Source organism: Lithobates pipiens, unplaced genomic scaffold (genome assembly GCF_037356315.1).
Source record: "Lithobates pipiens isolate NorthernLeopardFrog02 unplaced genomic scaffold, aLitPip1_a1.2 Scaffold_35, whole genome shotgun sequence".
NCBI classification, from domain to species: Eukaryota; Metazoa; Chordata; class Amphibia; order Anura; family Ranidae; genus Lithobates; species Lithobates pipiens.
In genome coordinates, this window is record NW_027507811.1 from 2,795,473 (window position 1) to 2,811,586 (window position 16,114).

The 16,114-nt window shown below is 46.6% G+C and overlaps 2 protein-coding genes across 2 annotated transcripts in view; both read right to left on the minus strand.

Moving 5' to 3' along the window:
• Nucleotides 1-260: 260 nt before the first annotated feature.
• The window catches only part of LOC143955438 (uncharacterized), a 56,594-nt gene continuing 40,740 nt past the window's right edge, over nucleotides 261-16,114 (minus strand). Inside the window, exons 2-3 of the mRNA XM_077465485.1 lie at nucleotides 8,478-8,484; nucleotides 261-2,986 (exon numbers count right to left, since the gene is read on the minus strand). Coding sequence (XP_077321611.1) covers nucleotides 548-2,986; nucleotides 8,478-8,484 — 2,446 coding nt within the window. The 3' untranslated portion in view covers nucleotides 261-547. The remainder of the gene's footprint in view (nucleotides 2,987-8,477; nucleotides 8,485-16,114) is intronic.
• LOC143955840 (uncharacterized) lies at nucleotides 10,002-16,079 on the minus strand. The gene is made up of 6 exons (XM_077465959.1): nucleotides 14,876-16,079; nucleotides 14,662-14,759; nucleotides 14,376-14,582; nucleotides 11,752-11,964; nucleotides 11,467-11,670; nucleotides 10,002-11,345 (listed from the first exon to the last, which is right to left on the minus strand). The coding sequence occupies exons 1-6, from the start codon at nucleotides 14,958-14,960 to the stop codon at nucleotides 11,142-11,144; spliced, it is 1,011 nt and encodes a 336-aa protein (XP_077322085.1). The 5' UTR covers nucleotides 14,961-16,079; the 3' UTR covers nucleotides 10,002-11,141.

The following is a 16,114-nucleotide window of genomic DNA, read 5'->3' on the forward strand; positions in this document are numbered from 1 at the left end:
AAAATATGGACAATATTCGTCACGGCTGGGCAGACCTGTGCCGCATTCCATTAACTATTTATTTTCTTATTCATAATAGACCTCTAAGTCTCCATACCACAGAATGTACTCAGCCAATGAGAGGTAAGGACTCCATTTTTTATTTTAAAAGGCCTAGAGGACCACTTTTTAAGTGGTGGGTTTACGTGTTTCGTCGCAAAGGACGACTTGAAAAAACAGACGTCATGCAAGAGTTTACACCACAAAATGTACTCAGCCAATGAGAGGTAATGACTCCATTTTTATTTTTCTCCTGCTATCAATGGCCGACACGGTACAACACTTCATCCATGTCTTTGGTGATCTCTGATCTCCTTATCAACTGTTTCTTCCATGATGAAGATCAGCCATGGAGTATATCTGAGGTGTATATCAGGGGGTGCTTCTTCCCCACATGTCCAGCAACATTCATATACAAGACATTTCCCGCACTCACTAATACACCTCCAGGGTTGTGTGGGACCACCTGATGTACAGGAAGACCGGACTTCAGCGAGGAACATTTTCCTCACTCAGGACAGGAAAATGACTTCACCACCATGTGCAGTCTCTGGTGTCTGTACAGATCGGACTTCTTTGAAAAACAAATCCCGCACTCATTACAGAAAAGTTGCTTCTCCATCGTGTGCAATTTCTGATGTTTTTGAAGATTGCACTTCTGTGAATAACATTTCCCGCACTCAGGACAGGAATACGGCTTCTCCCCCGTGTGAGATCTCCGATGTGTGACAAGCTCTGATTTCTCTGCAAAACTTTTCCCGCAGGAATTTATCTGATGGTTCAAAAGACTGGATTTCTGTGAACAACATTTCCCGCACACAGGACAGGAATACGGCTTCTCTCCTGTGTGACATCTTTGATGTACGGAAAGATAGGACTTCTGTGAAAAACATTTCCCGCACTCAAGGCAGGAATAAGGTTTCTCCCCCGTGTGAGTTCTCTGATGTACGGAAAGATTGGACTTCTGAGCAAAACATTTCCCGCACTCAAGGCAGGAATACGGTTTCTCCCCCGTGTGAGATCTCTGATGACAGCTAAGACTGGACTTCTGTGTAAAACATTTCCCACATTCAGGACAGGAATAGGGCTTCTTTTCCCTGTGAGATTTCCCATGTCTGACAAGATCTGATCTCTCTAGAACACATTTCCCGAACAAACGTCTCTGATGTGTGTAAAGACTGGACTTCTGTGAAAAACATTTTCCGCACCCAGAACAGGAATAGGGCTTCTCCCCCGTGTGAGTTCTTTTATGGATATTAAGGGTGCTTCTTTCTGTGAAATGTTTGCCGCACTCAGGACAAGAATACGGCTTCTCCCCTGTGTGAGACCTTTGGTGTCTGGTGAGATCGGATTTCATGGAAAAAAAATTCCCGCACTCAGAACAAAAATATGGTTTTTCCCCCGTGTGAGATCTCTGATGTCTAAAAAGGTGAGACTTCTGTGAAAAACATTTTCCACACTCGGAACAGAAATATGTTTTTTGCCCCGTGTGAAATCTCTGATGCTGGGAAAGACGAGACTTCTTTGAAAAACCTTTCCCGCACTCAAGACAGGAATACAGCTTCTCCCCTGTGTGAGATTTTATATGAATATTAAGACCGATTTTAAAACTGAAACCCTTCCCGCACTCAGGACAGGAATATGGCTTCTCTCCTGTGTGAGATCTTTTATGCACATTAAGATAGTATTTAGAATGGAAACACTTTCCACACTTAGTACAGGGAAGCCTCTTATGTGTTGGAAGGGCGGCACTGTCCCGCACAGTCTGAGGTTCCTCAGGATAAGAGGAATACGGTGGTCCGGCACCGTCCCGCACAGTCTGAGGTTCCTCGGGATAAGAGGAATACGATGGTCCGGCACCGTCCCGCACAGTCTGAGGTTCCTCAGGATAAGAGGAATACGATGGTCCGGCACCGTCCCGCACAGTCTGAGGTTCCTCAGGATAAGAGGAATACGATGGTCCGGCACCGTCCCGCACAGTCTGAGGTTCCTCGGGATAAGAGGAATACGGTGGTCCGGCACCGTCCCGCACAGTCTGAGGTTCCTCGGGATAAGAGGAATACGATGGTCCGGCACCGTCCCGCACAGTCTGAGGTTCCTCAGGATAAGAGGAATACGATGGTCCGGCACCGTCCCGCACAGTCTGAGGGTCCTCGGGATAAGAGGAATACGATGGTCCGACACCGTCCCGCACAGTCTGAGGTTCCTCGGGATAAGAGGAATACGATGGTCCGGCACCGTCCCGCACAGTCTGAGGTTCCTCGGGATAAGAGGAATACGGTGGTCCGGCACCGTCCCGCACAGTCTGAGGTTCCTCGGGATAAGAGGAATACGATGGTCCGGCACCGTCCCGCACAGTCTGAGGGTCCTCGGGATAAGAGGAATACGATGGTCCGACACCGTCCCGCACAGTCTGAGGTTCCTCGGGATAAGAGGAATACGATGGTCCGGCACCGTCCCGCACAGTCTGAGGTTCCTCAGGATAAGAGGAATACGATGGTCCGACACCGTCCCGCACAGTCTGAGGTTCCTCGGGATAAGAGGAATACGATGGTCCGACACCGTCCCGCACAGTCTGAGGTTCCTCGGGATAAGAGGAATACGATGGTCCGGCACCGTCCCGCACAGTCTGAGGTTCCTTGGGATAAGAGGAATACGATGGTCCATCTACACTGTGTGGTGCCGGATGGACATTTGAGGTAGTCGGGTTTTCTCCTGGACTATACTGTGTGATGTCCTCATCTTCTACTTTACAGTCTGGAGACAAAGTGAGACAATCCTCTGAGGTTTTCCTCATCTCCCGTCCATCTACTAAAATAGAAATACAAAGATTATTACTAGACATGAGCTGATTGGTTCCCCTAAACCAACCAAGATAAAGACCAGGCTGATCCTGAGGACCCCCCATCATTGGGTTACTGACTCCTCCCTCATTATCACTTTCTGTTTAAGGTTCCAATGTTATTATTGTCACAGATCAGCTGCGGAGCTGATCTGTGTCTCACCTTTACTGCAGTGGGTCGGCTGGTATCTGTTGTCCACTGACAGGTGTTCAGCTCTGTGCACTCTCCAGCTATGGGTGTCGCCGCCCTTCACCTGTTGCCTGATATATGTTTCCTTCCTGCTACTTCCTGTCCAGCCCCTCATGTGCTTCTCTATTTAAATCCCTTCCTAACTAGCTACCATTGCTTGAGCAACGTTTGTTTCTGAAGCTCCCCTGTGTAACCTGTTTTACCTGACCTCTCGTGATCTGATCTTCTGTGTACCGACCCGGCTTGTTTTGATTACGTTGTCTGCAGCCCGCCCTGACCTTGGCTCACTACCTGGCTTTCCTTTGCTTTATCCATCCATCCTTGTCTACAGTGTCTTCTGGTACTTCCCTAGCGAGCAGGGTGAACCGGGGGGTCGTGACCTGGGGTCAGCACGCAGCTAAGTCCAAACCTTCGTGAGAGGGTCCCTGGCAGAACACCGGCTGACTCTTAGATTCCACGCCCTGGGGGATCCCGTGTCACCTGCTCGCCCGAGGGTTTGCTGTAAGTAGTACCGTGACAGTTTGCTCAAGCCATGAGCGTCTCTGAGAATCGGCCATTGACCGAGGATCCAATGCAACATCTAGTTCAGAGACTTAACTCCCAGCAAGCTAATCAAGAGCAAATAATGCTGGTTCTCCAGGATCTTGCCTCTCGTCTTGATCGTCTGCAACTCGCTGCAACTTCAGCTCCTCCCGTTCCGGCTCCTGCTTCTGTTCCTCCGGTTTTACCTGCTGCACCTGGCAATCCCTGCCTGCATCTGCCGTCGCCACCTCGGTTCTCCGGTGATCCTAAGGCTTGTCGGGGCTTCATCAATCAGTGTTCCATCCCCTTCGAACTTTCCAGCCACCATTTTCCTACTGATCGCACCAAAGTCGCATACATCATCTCTCTCCTCTCCGATGATGCCTTAGCTTGGGCCTCTCCACTCTAGGAATCACACGCTCCTATCACCTCTGACCTCCAGCTCTTTTTGGATGCATTTCGGGAAAACTTTTGATGAGCCCGGCAGAGCGTCTTCGTCTGCTGGGGCCCTCCTTCGTCTTCGTCAGCAAGAAATGACAGTCGGCCAATACGCAGTTCGATTCCGTACGCTGGCCGCTGAACTCCAATGGAATAATGAGGCCCTTACTGCTACCTTCTGGCAAGGTTTATCTGACCGTGTCAAGGATGAACTCGCTGGACGCGCCATTCCCACCGCATTGGATGGACTTAATCGCATTGAGCATTCAAATTGACGTTCGCTTCCAGGAGCGGGCTCTGGAGAAATCCAGATCCAGTCATCCCCCCTGCTGGCCGTCCAGCACAGGTAGTCCATAGATCGGTGCAATCCTCTCCGTCTTCGACCTCTCACGTGTTGGAAGAACCTATGCAGCTTGGGCGAACCCGCCTCACTCCCGAGGAGCTTGGCCGACGCATGGGACTGGGTTTGTGCCTGTGTACTGTGGCGATAAAGGACATCTTTTGAACTCCTGTCCAGTCCGTCCGGGAAAACTCCAGGGTCTAGCTCACTCGGAGGGAGGTGATCTAGACCGATCCGTTAATTTTCCTGGTTTCACCCTCCCCGTGGCTAACCGCTGGGCTCAGAATGCCTATCAACTCTCTGCATACGTGGATTCTGGTGCTGCCGGGAATTTCATTGAACAATCTTTAGCTTCCGAGTTGGGTATCGCCTTTGTTGCCTTGGCTATACCCCTCTCCGTGACCGCAGTAGACGGCTCCTTGTTGCCTATGGGTCCAATCCAGTTTAAAACCTCTCCTATAGAGTTAAGCATTGGGGCTTTGCATAGTGAGAAGATCTCTTTCCTAATATAGCCTAAATCCTCCAGTCCCATCATCCTGGGCCTTCCATGGTTGCAGAAACACTCCCCACATCTGGACTGGAATTCTGGACAAGTATTGGCTTGGAGCCCTCCATGCCAACAACAATGTATTTCCAAGGTGCTACCTCCTCCTTCCATTCCTCTTGCTGAGACCTCCACAACTCCCATGTTGCCTGCCCAATATCAGTCCTTCCGAGATGTTTTCTGCAAAAAGGCCGCCGATCGCCTTCCTCCTCATAGAGACTTTGACTGCTGCATTGAGCTTTTACCTGGGACCGCTCCTCCCCGTGGCCGAGTCTACCCTCTATCTATCCCCGAGACACAAGCCATGTCTGAATACATTCGGGAAAACCTACAAAAGGGTTTCATCAGGAAATCTAAACCCTTGTACACACGGTCGGAGAATCCGTCGGAATGTGTCCTATCGGACCGTGTTGTCGGATAATCCGACTGTGTGTGGTCTGCATCGGACTGATTCCGTCGGAATATCCGTCGGACCCAATTTTCCAACTTGTTGGAAATATTTTCCGACCAACTGGGCCGATCGGACATACTCCGATCATGTGTAGAGAATTTTGATCGGACCAAGTGCCACGCATGCTCAGATCAAATTCCTACACCAAAGCTATTGGCTACTAGCCTGAATGTAGTCCCATCGTAACGAAATTACGTCATCACGTTCTGAATGATCGGATTTTTCGACAACTTAGTCCGACCGTGTGTATGCAACAGTTTCGGACAAAATCCGATGGGCAAAATCCGACGGATTTGGTTGTAGAAATCTCCGACCGTGTGTACAGGGGCTAACTCACCTGCCGGAGCTGGGTTCTTCTTTGTAGCGAAAAAAGATGGTTCACTCTGTCCATGCATCGACTGCAGGGGTCTTAACGCCATCACTGCGAAGAACCGATACCCCCTTCCTTTAATTTCTGAACTCTTTGACAGACTGCGAGGTTCTCATATCTTTACTAAATTGGATCTTAGCCCTTGTACACACGGTCGGAGAATCCGTCGGAATGTGTCCTATCAGACCGCGTCGTCGGATAATCCGACTGTGTGTGGTATGCATCGGACTGTTTCCGTCGGAATATCCGTCCGACCCAATTTTCCAACATGTTGGAAATATTTCCCGACCAACTGGGCCGGTCGGACATACTCCGATCATGTGTAGCGAATTTTGATCGGACAAAGTGCCACGCATGCTCAGATCAAATTCCTACATCAAAGCTATTGGCTACTAGCCTGAACGTAGTCCCATCGTAACGAAATTACATCTTCACGTTCTGAAAGATCGGATTTTTCGACAACTTAGCCCGACCGTGTGTATGCAACAGTTTCAGACAAGATCCGACGGAGAAAATCAGACGGATTTGGGTGTTGAAATCTCCGACCCTGTGTACAGGGGCTTAGAGGGGCCTACAATTTAATATGAATCCGGGAAGGAGACGAATGGATGACCGCCTTTAACACCAGGGATGGACATAGGTATCTGGTGATGCCCTTCGGCTTATGCAATGCCCCAGCGGTCTTCCAAAATTTTGTTAACGAGATCTTTCGCAACCTTCTGTATGTCTGTGTTATCGTATATCTGGATGATATTCTAATTTTCTCGCCAGACTTACCTACCCATCGTTTTCATGTAAAAACTGTGCTAAAGCGCCTACGGGACAATTGTCTATATGCTAAATTGGAGAAGTGTTTATTTGAACAAACACAAGTTCTATTCCTGGGCTATATAATCTCATCACAAGGTCTCCTCATGGACCCAGCCAAACTTCGGGCCATCTCCGAGTGGCCTCAGCCCTCTGGTCTTAAAGCCACTCAACGCTTTTTGGGCTTCACCAATTACTACCGCCAATTCATTCGTAACTACTCCACCTTGGTGGCTCCGATTACATCGCTCACACGTAAAAGGTGTAAATGCTCGGCTCTGGTCCCCTGAAGCCATTGAAGCTTTCCGCAAACTCAAGGCAGCCTTCCTCTCTGCCGCTATTCTTCTACGCCCGGACATTACTAAACCCTTTTCTTTGGAGGTTGATGCCTCTTCTGTAGGAGTCGGTGCCGTCCTACTCCAAGCTCAGCAGGGCAAGTCTCAGCCTTGTGGATTCTTTTCCAAGAAGTTTTCTGATGCTGAGAAAAACGATACCATTGGGGACCGTGAGCTACTTCGCCATTAAACTAGCTCTTCAAGAATGGCGACATCTTCTAGAGGGTTCTCCCCATTGTATTACCATCTATACTGATCATAAAAATCTGCAGTATTTACATTCCGCAAAACGCTTGAACCCACGTCAAGCTCGCTGGGCCCTCTTTTTCGCCCGCTTCAATTTTAACATTACTTTCCATCCTGGTGCCAAGAACCTTCGAGCCGATGCCTTGTCCAGGTCGTTTGATGTCAATGATTCTGAGAATCACCTAGATCCTGGTCCCATCATTCCTCCGCATCGTATTCTAGCCATCACTCAGCTCCAGTCTACGCAGCCTCCTCCTGGTAAAACTTTTGTTGCCCCTGCACTTCGTCCCAAACTCCTTGCTTGGGCACATGACTCCAAGTTCTCTGGACATCCTGGCATTCCTCGTACTTGTGACCTTCTTCAGCGTCATTATTGGTGGCCTTCTCTTCATAAGGATGTCAAGGAATACGTTCAAGCTTGTTCGGTTTGTGTACTTTCCAAATCTTCCACGTCCGCCCCTGCTGGGTTGCTTTTGCCCTTACCAGTGCCCGATGTACCTTGGCGTTGTATTGCCATGGACTTTATATCAGATCTGCCTCCCTCAACAGGTTCTACAGTCATCTGGGTAGTGGTGGATCGGTTCTCCAAAAATGTGTCACTTGATTCCTCTCCCAGGCCTACCTTCTGCTCCCAGTCTTGCCACAACTTTCATTAAGGAGATCTTTCGTCTTCATGGGATGCCTTCCCATATCGTCTCTGACAGAGGAGTTCAATTTACTGCCCGGTTTTGGAGAGCCTTGGCCAGCTCCTTTGGGATTAAATTGGATTTTTCATCTGCCTTTCATCCCCAGTCCAATGGGCAAACGGAACGTGTCAATCGAAATGTAGAACGTTTTCTCCGTGCCTTCATTTCAGCCCACCAAGATGACTGGGTGGACCTTTTGCCCTGGGCAGAGTTTGCCTTAAACCATCACGCCAATGCCAGTTCTGGGAAAGCTCCTTTCTTCACAGTTTATGGGCAGCATCCTTCTGTTCCCTTTCCTGTTCCCATTTCTCCTGTGGTACCAGCAGCAGCCGAGACCCAAAGGTCCTTCAACTCAATCTGGAAAGAAGTCTCGGAGAATCTTCATCTAGCTGTTTCCAAGCATAAAACAGCAGCAGATCGTCATCGCCGTCCGGCTCCTAAGTTCCTGCCTGGCGATAGAGTTTGGCTCTCTACCAAGCACATCCGACTCCGGGTACCCTCGATGAAATTTGCCCCTCGCTTCATTGGTCCATTTCCTATTCTCCGCCAGATCAATCCAGTGGCTTTCAAGCTCCGTCTACCCTCTCATCTCAGGATACCCAACACCTTCCATGTCTCCCTGCTCAGGCCACTGGTCCTCAATTGCTTCTCTCGCCCTTCTTCTCACCCCGCTCCTGTGGGTGATACCATGGATCAGTATGAGATTAAAGTAATATTGGACTCCAAGTACTCCCGGGGGAAAGTTATTCTATCTCATTGATCGGAAGGGCTATGGTCCGGAGGAGAGGTCTTGGGTCACTGCCACTGATGTCTGTGCCCCACGTCTGGTGACCAGTTTCCATCAGAAATTTCCCTCCAAGCCAGCCCCCAGACGTGTAGGGAGGCCTCGTAAGAGGGGGGGTACTGTCACTGATCATAAAGGGGTGGGTCCTGCGCAAATCGTGCCACTCAAATAAAATACACAAATTCAAAATAATATAAATATGTGCATACATACAATGCCGTGAAAAAAATATAGTCCAAAAAACAGCACGCATAAAAATATATAAAAAATATATAAAAAAATGGAAAAAAGGTTTAATGATAGAACAATAATAAAATGTCCGCTACTCAAGGCTCCCAGAACTCTCACCTTTAAACGAAGTGAATAAGCAAATCAAACAAACTCCAGGATTCTCTTATTTCATTCATAAATAATAAATAATAGCCATCAGGAAATCCAAAGGAGGGATGCAATGATACAATTCCGCCACTAGAGGGCCAGTCCCAGCTTCCAGAACAGGTGAAATGGATCTTCACTTCTATTTCACAGTGTATGGCTCAAAATAAGAGAGAGGAGGGGGAGAGAGAGAAACAGGAGACTTCCATAGTGTAGTAGTTTAAAAAACGGCAGGTAGATTTATTAAAAAGCAGTAAAGACTCTCACATTTTAATTGCAAAAACAAGCACAATCAGGAAGAGGGTATAATGACAACTTCCTCCCGCCTTACTCTACTTCCGGTTCGTCCTCTGGCCAATCCCTACGCGTTACGTCATGTGACTTCTTCATGGGGATCCCCATGAAGAAGTCACATGACGTAACGCGTAGGGATTGGCCAGAGGACGAACCGGAAGTAGAGTAAGGCGGGAGGAAGTTGTCATTATACCCTCTTCCTGATTGTGCTTGTTTTTGCAATTAAAATGTGAGAGTCTTTACTGCTTTTTAATAAATCTACCTGCCGTTTTTTAAACTACTACACTATGGAAGTCTCCTGTTTCTCTCTCTCCCCCTCCTCTCTCTTATTTTGAGCCATACACTGTGAAATAGAAGTGAAGATCCATTTCACCTGTTCTGGAAGCTGGGACTGGCCCTCTAGTGGCGGAATTGTATCATTGCATCCCTCCTTTGGATTTCCTGATGGCTATTATTTATTATTTATGAATGAAATAAGAGAATCCTGGAGTTTGTTTGATTTGCTTATTCACTTCGTTTAAAGGTGAGAGTTCTGGGAGCCTTGAGTAGCGGACATTTTATTATTGTTCTATCATTAAACCTTTTTTCCATTTTTTTATATATTTTTTATATATTTTTATGCGTGCTGTTTTTTGGACTATATTTTTTTCACGGCATTGTATGTATGCACATATTTATATTATTTTGAATTTGTGTATTTTATTTGAGTGGCACGATTTGCGCAGGACCCACCCCTTTATATTCATTATTTGATAGTTTGTGCTCACTATTTTGTCCTGCTGCATTTTTTAGTTAGCATTTGCACTTTATATCACTCAGGCTCTTTTTCACAGCATCTGTGTTTCATTATATCTGATTTTGGATTTTGTTCCACTTTAGTCACTTATTACCACTTAGCGGCGCGAAGGCTGACCACTTTTACTGTCACTGATCAGCTGCGGAGCTGATCTGTGTCTCACCTTTACTGCAGTGGGTCGGCTGGTATCTGTTGTCCACTGTCTGGTGTTCAGTTCTGTGCTCTCTCCAGCTATGGGTGTCGCCGCCCTTCACCTGTTGCCTAATATATGTTTCCTTCCTGCTACTTCCTGTCCAGCCCCTCATGTGCTTCTCTATTTAAATCCCTTCCTAACTAGCTACCATTGCTTGAGCAACGTTTGTTTCTGAAGCTCCCCTGTGTAACCTGTTTTACCTGACTTCTCGTGAACTGATCTTCTGTGTACCGACCCGGCTTGTTCTGATTACGTTGTCTGCAGCCCGCCCTGACCTTGGCTCACTACCTGGCTTTCCTTGCTTCATCCATCCAACCTTGTCTACAGTGTCTTCTGGTACTTCCCCTAGCGAGCAGGGTGAACCCGGGGGTCGTGACCTGGGGTCAGCACGCAGCTAAGTCCAAACTTTTGTGAGAAGGTCCCTGGCAGAACACCGGCTGACTCTTAGATTCCACGCCCTGGGGGATCCCGTGTCACCTGCTCGCCTGAGGGTTCGCTGTAAGTAGTACCGTGACAATTATCAACATGTAAAAGTCTGTGCTCCAATCAAATCATCAGGTATAAAATGTCCAGCTGGTAGGAAATGGGTGTAACAAAAGAGAATACATATTATGAGTATATATAGCAGTGGGGGGAGGGGAGAGAGCAGAAGTCAGGACTATGTAATGTACAATATAAATGGTTTATGTTTAGCAACACCTATGGTGAAATACAACATTTTGCTGCCGGCTGATCCCCAGAATCTCCATAAATCCAGTCTAGAGACATAAATTGTGTCGGCAGCACAGAGAAGGAAGATTATCGGAGAGAAATCCAGGAATACAGGACGGGGAACACAGCTCAGGAAAGTGACCAGGGGATTACAGGCTGATATCACCCAGCCCCCGCCCTACTCTGGACCAATCAGTGAGCAGTATGGGTGGAGGAATGTATTTAGTGTTAATGACCCACCTGTGCTGATCTCTGTAGGAGTGTCCTCCTCTATAAATGTCCCCGTTATTCCATCCTCCTCCATAGACTGCTGATCATCCCTCACATACCTCTCTTCTTCTTCTGATTTCACCTCAAATTCTATATCCATTGGATCTCCACTCTAAACCAAGAGAATGAGAGAAAATATCATCTGTAAGATAGAAGATTTATTATTGTGACATCACATAGAAAATCCACACATCATCTCCATGAGTCTGTTTTATAAGCTCCGTCTCACCAACCTTGTAACAGTGGGGGGTGGTGTGACCTTCCTGTGTGGAATCCCGGGAATACAGAGGACGGGGACATCTCTCTGGTGGGTTCCTGGTATTTGGTGGCTCCATCATATCCTTGTGTCCTTCTGAAAACTCCTCCATCACTCCATACTCCTCATCCTCCTCTTTATACTCTTCTTTGACATCAATATTATCCTTGGGGTTTTCATTCTGAGAGATATAACAAAACATTCATTGTAACAAACACACTTCTATAACAATTTTAACTACCAATAATTGTTCCTCATCTACCTGATGATGTTTTGTGTAGTTGTGATCTTCCAGTGTGGAATTCCGGGAATACAGAGGACGGGGACATCTCTCTGGTGGGTTCCTGTATCTGGATGACTCCTCCATGGTGTCCTGGTACAGATCTTTGTGTTCTTCCTCCATCACCCCATCCTCATCATCCTCCTCTTTTATCTCTTCTTTAACCTCAACTTTAGGATCTCTCAGGTTTCCATTCTGAATATATAATAAAAATGACATCAATGGTAACAATGCAGATAATGTACAGATACAATTTAGAGTTGGGCGAAAGGTTTGGCCCCGAACATCGCCAGTTCGCCCATTCGGCGAACACCCGAATTCAGGCTACACAGAGCATTCTAAGCCCTAATTGGGCAAAGCTTTCTTCAATCAGGACACAGTGAATAGCTGGTTGTTAAGGAGTGGAGCCAGGAAGCCGACCGCAGCATCCTTAATAATCGTTGAGTCATCAGCTGTCAGCATTGTCGGCAATAAAAAAGTGAAAAGAAAAAATGCTATGGGGTCCCCCCTCCATACCAGGTCCAGCATGCATCGATCAGTGATGTCACAATGGGGTGGGGCCACCAGTCAATTTATGAAATGAAAATAAAATTTGACAATTTTTATTTCTTTAATATTGTCAGTTTTGCTGCAGCAGGTTCTATACATGGTACAGATACGCCACTTTACAGGCAGACTAAGGGGACCCCCCCAGGCACAGGTCGCCGGCTGGCTCCGCCCCTTACCTATTAGAACCTCCAAACAGTAGGCAGTCAGCCTTCATGTACGACGGAGCGTTTTTGGGGTTTCAGTGGTGGCGGTGGGCGACGGCTCTACATCAAGGGACATTGTTTTTTTAAATAAAGGAATTGTTAAAAACCTGTCTACGGTTTTTATTTATTCTTGACCCTTTTTTTCGGTGAATGGGTTGGGGTATAATGAGGGGGGTTGGGATCTGGAGGCCCCCCTTGCTTCCAGATTGCGATAAGCAGACCCCAACAACCACAGCCCAGCGCCTAGAGGCCATTCAGTTCGCATTGTGCGCTATACAAGTATTTCATTCATTCATTCATTCACAGCCCAGGTTTGTGGGGGAAAGAGACCCTTGTCCCCCTTCAACATGCTCCAAAGCACCCCCTGCCATGTTGAGGGTATGTGGCCTGGTATGGTTCAGGAGGGGGGTGCTTGCTTGTCCCCCCCCCCCCCCTTTACTGGTCTGCCAGGCTGCATGCTCAGATAAGGGTCTGGTATGGATTTTGAGGAGGGACCCCACACTGTTTTTTTAAATTTTGGGCCTGGTAAGGCCTGGGGGGGGGGGGGGGGGGGCACACCTTTTTTTCTTTCTTTCTTTTTTTAAATAGCCGGGTGCCAGCAACCGCGAGTGAATTTAAATGGGATTTTATTTTTCTTTAATGATGTCAGTTTTGCTGCAGCAGGTTCTATACATGGTACATATACGCCACTTTACAGGCAGACTAAGAGGACCCCCCCAGGCACTATATTTAAAGGAATTTTTCATTTTTATTGTTTTACTTTAAGCATGATTAATATCACTGAACCTTTAAAAATTATGTTTTTTACAAACTATTTTTCATTGATACATGTCCCCCAGGACGTACCCGGACCCCCAGGACGTACCCTTGCATCTAAGTCAAATTGGGCACGTTTAATTGTGCTAGTTCGGGTCCCATAGACTTCGATGGGGGTTCGTTATTCAACTCTGAACTTTCACACTGTTCGAGAGTTCTGGCGCTAACCAAACTGGGGGGGAGTGTTCAGCCCATTTCTAATGGTGATCATATCCCTCCTTATGTATTAATGGTGCTCAAAAAGTGTCAGACTCGCAGTCCCACTAAAAATCGCTGATCGCCACTATTACTAGTAAAAACAAAATACAAAAAAAATTTAAAGCACATAAATTTATCCCATAAGTTTGTAGGCGCTATAACTTTTACGCAAACCAAATCGATATACACTTATTGGGATTTTTTTTTTTTTTTTTTAAATACGTAGCAGAATACATATTGGCCTAAATTGATGAAGAAATTTGATTTTTTAAATTTGTTTTATTGGATGTTTTATAGCAGAAAGTAAAAAATTATTATTAATTTTTTGTAAATTTGTTGCTCTTTTTTTGCTTATAACCGCAGAGGTGATAAAATACCACCAAAAGAAAGCTCTATATGTGGGGGGAAAAAAAAAAAGGACATCAATTCTATTTGGGTGCAGCATTGCAGGACCGCGCAATTGTAAGTTAAAGGGACGCAGTGGCGTATCGCAAAAAATGTCCTGGTCGGGATGGGGGTAAAACCTTCCGGAGCGGAAGTGGTTAAAAACGATTGTTTTTAGAATTTATTTTTTATTTTTTTTGCATTGATACGTGTCCCCAAAGGGCGGTACCTTGACCCCCTTAACCCCTTTCTATGGGCAATAACTTGCATTTAAGCCTTCAAAATGGGGACTCTCTTTCTCATACTCGGCTACCATAGACTCGAATGAAGTTGGTGGTTCGGGGGGGGCCAAACTTTTCCCCTGTTCAGGCGGGAGTTCTCCTGCGAACCGAACAGGGGGGGTGTTCGGCCCATCTCTAATCCTAATGATACTATCAGTGATTGTTCCTCATCTACCTGATGATGGTGGGGGATGGTGTGACCTTCCTGTGTGGAATCCCGGGAATACAGAGGACGGGGACATCTCTCTGGTGGGTTCCTGGTATTTGGTGGCTCCATCATATCCTTGTGTCCTTCAGAAAACTCCTCCATCACTCCATACTCCTCATCCTCCTCTTTATACTCTTCTTTAACAACAATATTATCATCCCCGAGGTTTCCACTCTGAATATATAATAAAATATTCATTGTAACAAACATGCTGTGTATAAATCAGAACTACCGATAATTGTTCCTCATCTACCTGATGATGTTTTGCATAGTCGTGTTCTTTTAGTATGGAATCCCGTGAATACAGAGGACGGGGACATCTCTCTGGTGGGTTCCCATTACTGGATCCATCTGTAGGAAACACACACACTGACTGAATACATTGTTTCTATGTGTTTATCAGATGATGGGGGATCTAGGTGGAGCCTCCGTACTGCTCTCTCCTTTACAATAAAGTCTCCTCTTACCCGGTGATGTGAGGGGCGGCTGATTGTCCATCATGACGTCCTTGTAGAGATCCTTGTGTCCTTCTAAATACTCCCACTCCTCCATGGAGAAATAGACAGTGACATCCTGATACCTTATAGGAACCTGACACACACAATGATACAGTCACCATCCAGACCTTCACAGACATCAGGAATTGTTATTATCCTTCAAATCATACATTTTGTAAACCCAACCCCCACCCCCCCTCCTAAATAAAACCGCCATTCCGTATTATCGTATAAACTGAAAAGGTGAAATTGATGGAACAGCGACACATCTCCAAAATGAAGGAAATGTTCTGGCCCTGTTTGTGAGGAACTGTTCTGCCCCTGAAGGGGGTAATGTAGGTCTCCACACTATATATGTGTGTATCATCATCTGCTGGAGATAAAAGACATCACAGTGACTATGGAGGAAGAGGACGGACATGACGGGGGGGGGGGGATTACTGGGTATAAATAGAAAATAAGATCTTATTACCTCCTCTGCTGCCAGCAATGTCTCCTCTCTAGTCTTCTCGACTCACCTCTCACCCGGAACAGCCTATTTATAACCTGACATCACTTCCTGTCTTCCATAGAGACTTCCTGTCTGGGTAGAAGTGAGATCACCATCTTGTGGAGATCAGAGGAACTGCAGCACCTGAGAAACGTCTCGTAGTGTGAACACGGCCTTGTGCTGGGTGTGTATGTACTGTATATCCTTATAGATGGGGTCATCTCCACTGCCCCCAAGGGGGGTAGAAATAAACACTTCGTATCTCTCCCCCTGCTACCCCATCTCCACATACCCCTCTTTGGTTGAATCCTTCTCTTCCACACTTTTATACTCTCCCGGATCCCCAGGCTTGGGGATCCAAATATCCAAATATAAAAGAAAAAGAAAAAGAAGAAAAGAAAAACCTTGAAGCATATAGCTGGAAGCACTGGCCTACTACACTTACATACCCTTAGATCCAAATTTAATTCACCCTCTCATTATTATTTTAGATACCTTCAGGTTTCCCATGCCTTCAGTTGTCAATTTTCAGAGCACCAATTGTCCCTCTCATGTTCTGAGCTGGAGGCTATCCTGACCTTAAAGTGGTTGTAAACCCTTACAAACCACTTTGACCTACAGGTAAGCCTACATCAAGGCTTACCTGTAGGTCCAAGAAATATCTCCGAAACCTACACGGTTTAGGAGATATTTGAAAAAAGACAGGCACCGGTGTCTAC

Coding starts and splice junctions, on each gene's coding strand:
- LOC143955840 (XM_077465959.1), bottom strand. CDS start 14,960: ATGGAGGAGTGGGAGTATTTAGAAGGACACAAGGATCTCTACAAGGAC. Junction 14,760..14,875: donor GCCGCCCCTCACATCACCGG/GTAAGAGGAGAC, acceptor TGTTTCCTACAG/ATGGATCCAGTAATGGGAAC. Junction 11,671..11,751: donor ACTACACAAAACATCATCAG/GTAGATGAGGAA, acceptor TATATCTCTCAG/AATGAAAACCCCAAGGATAA.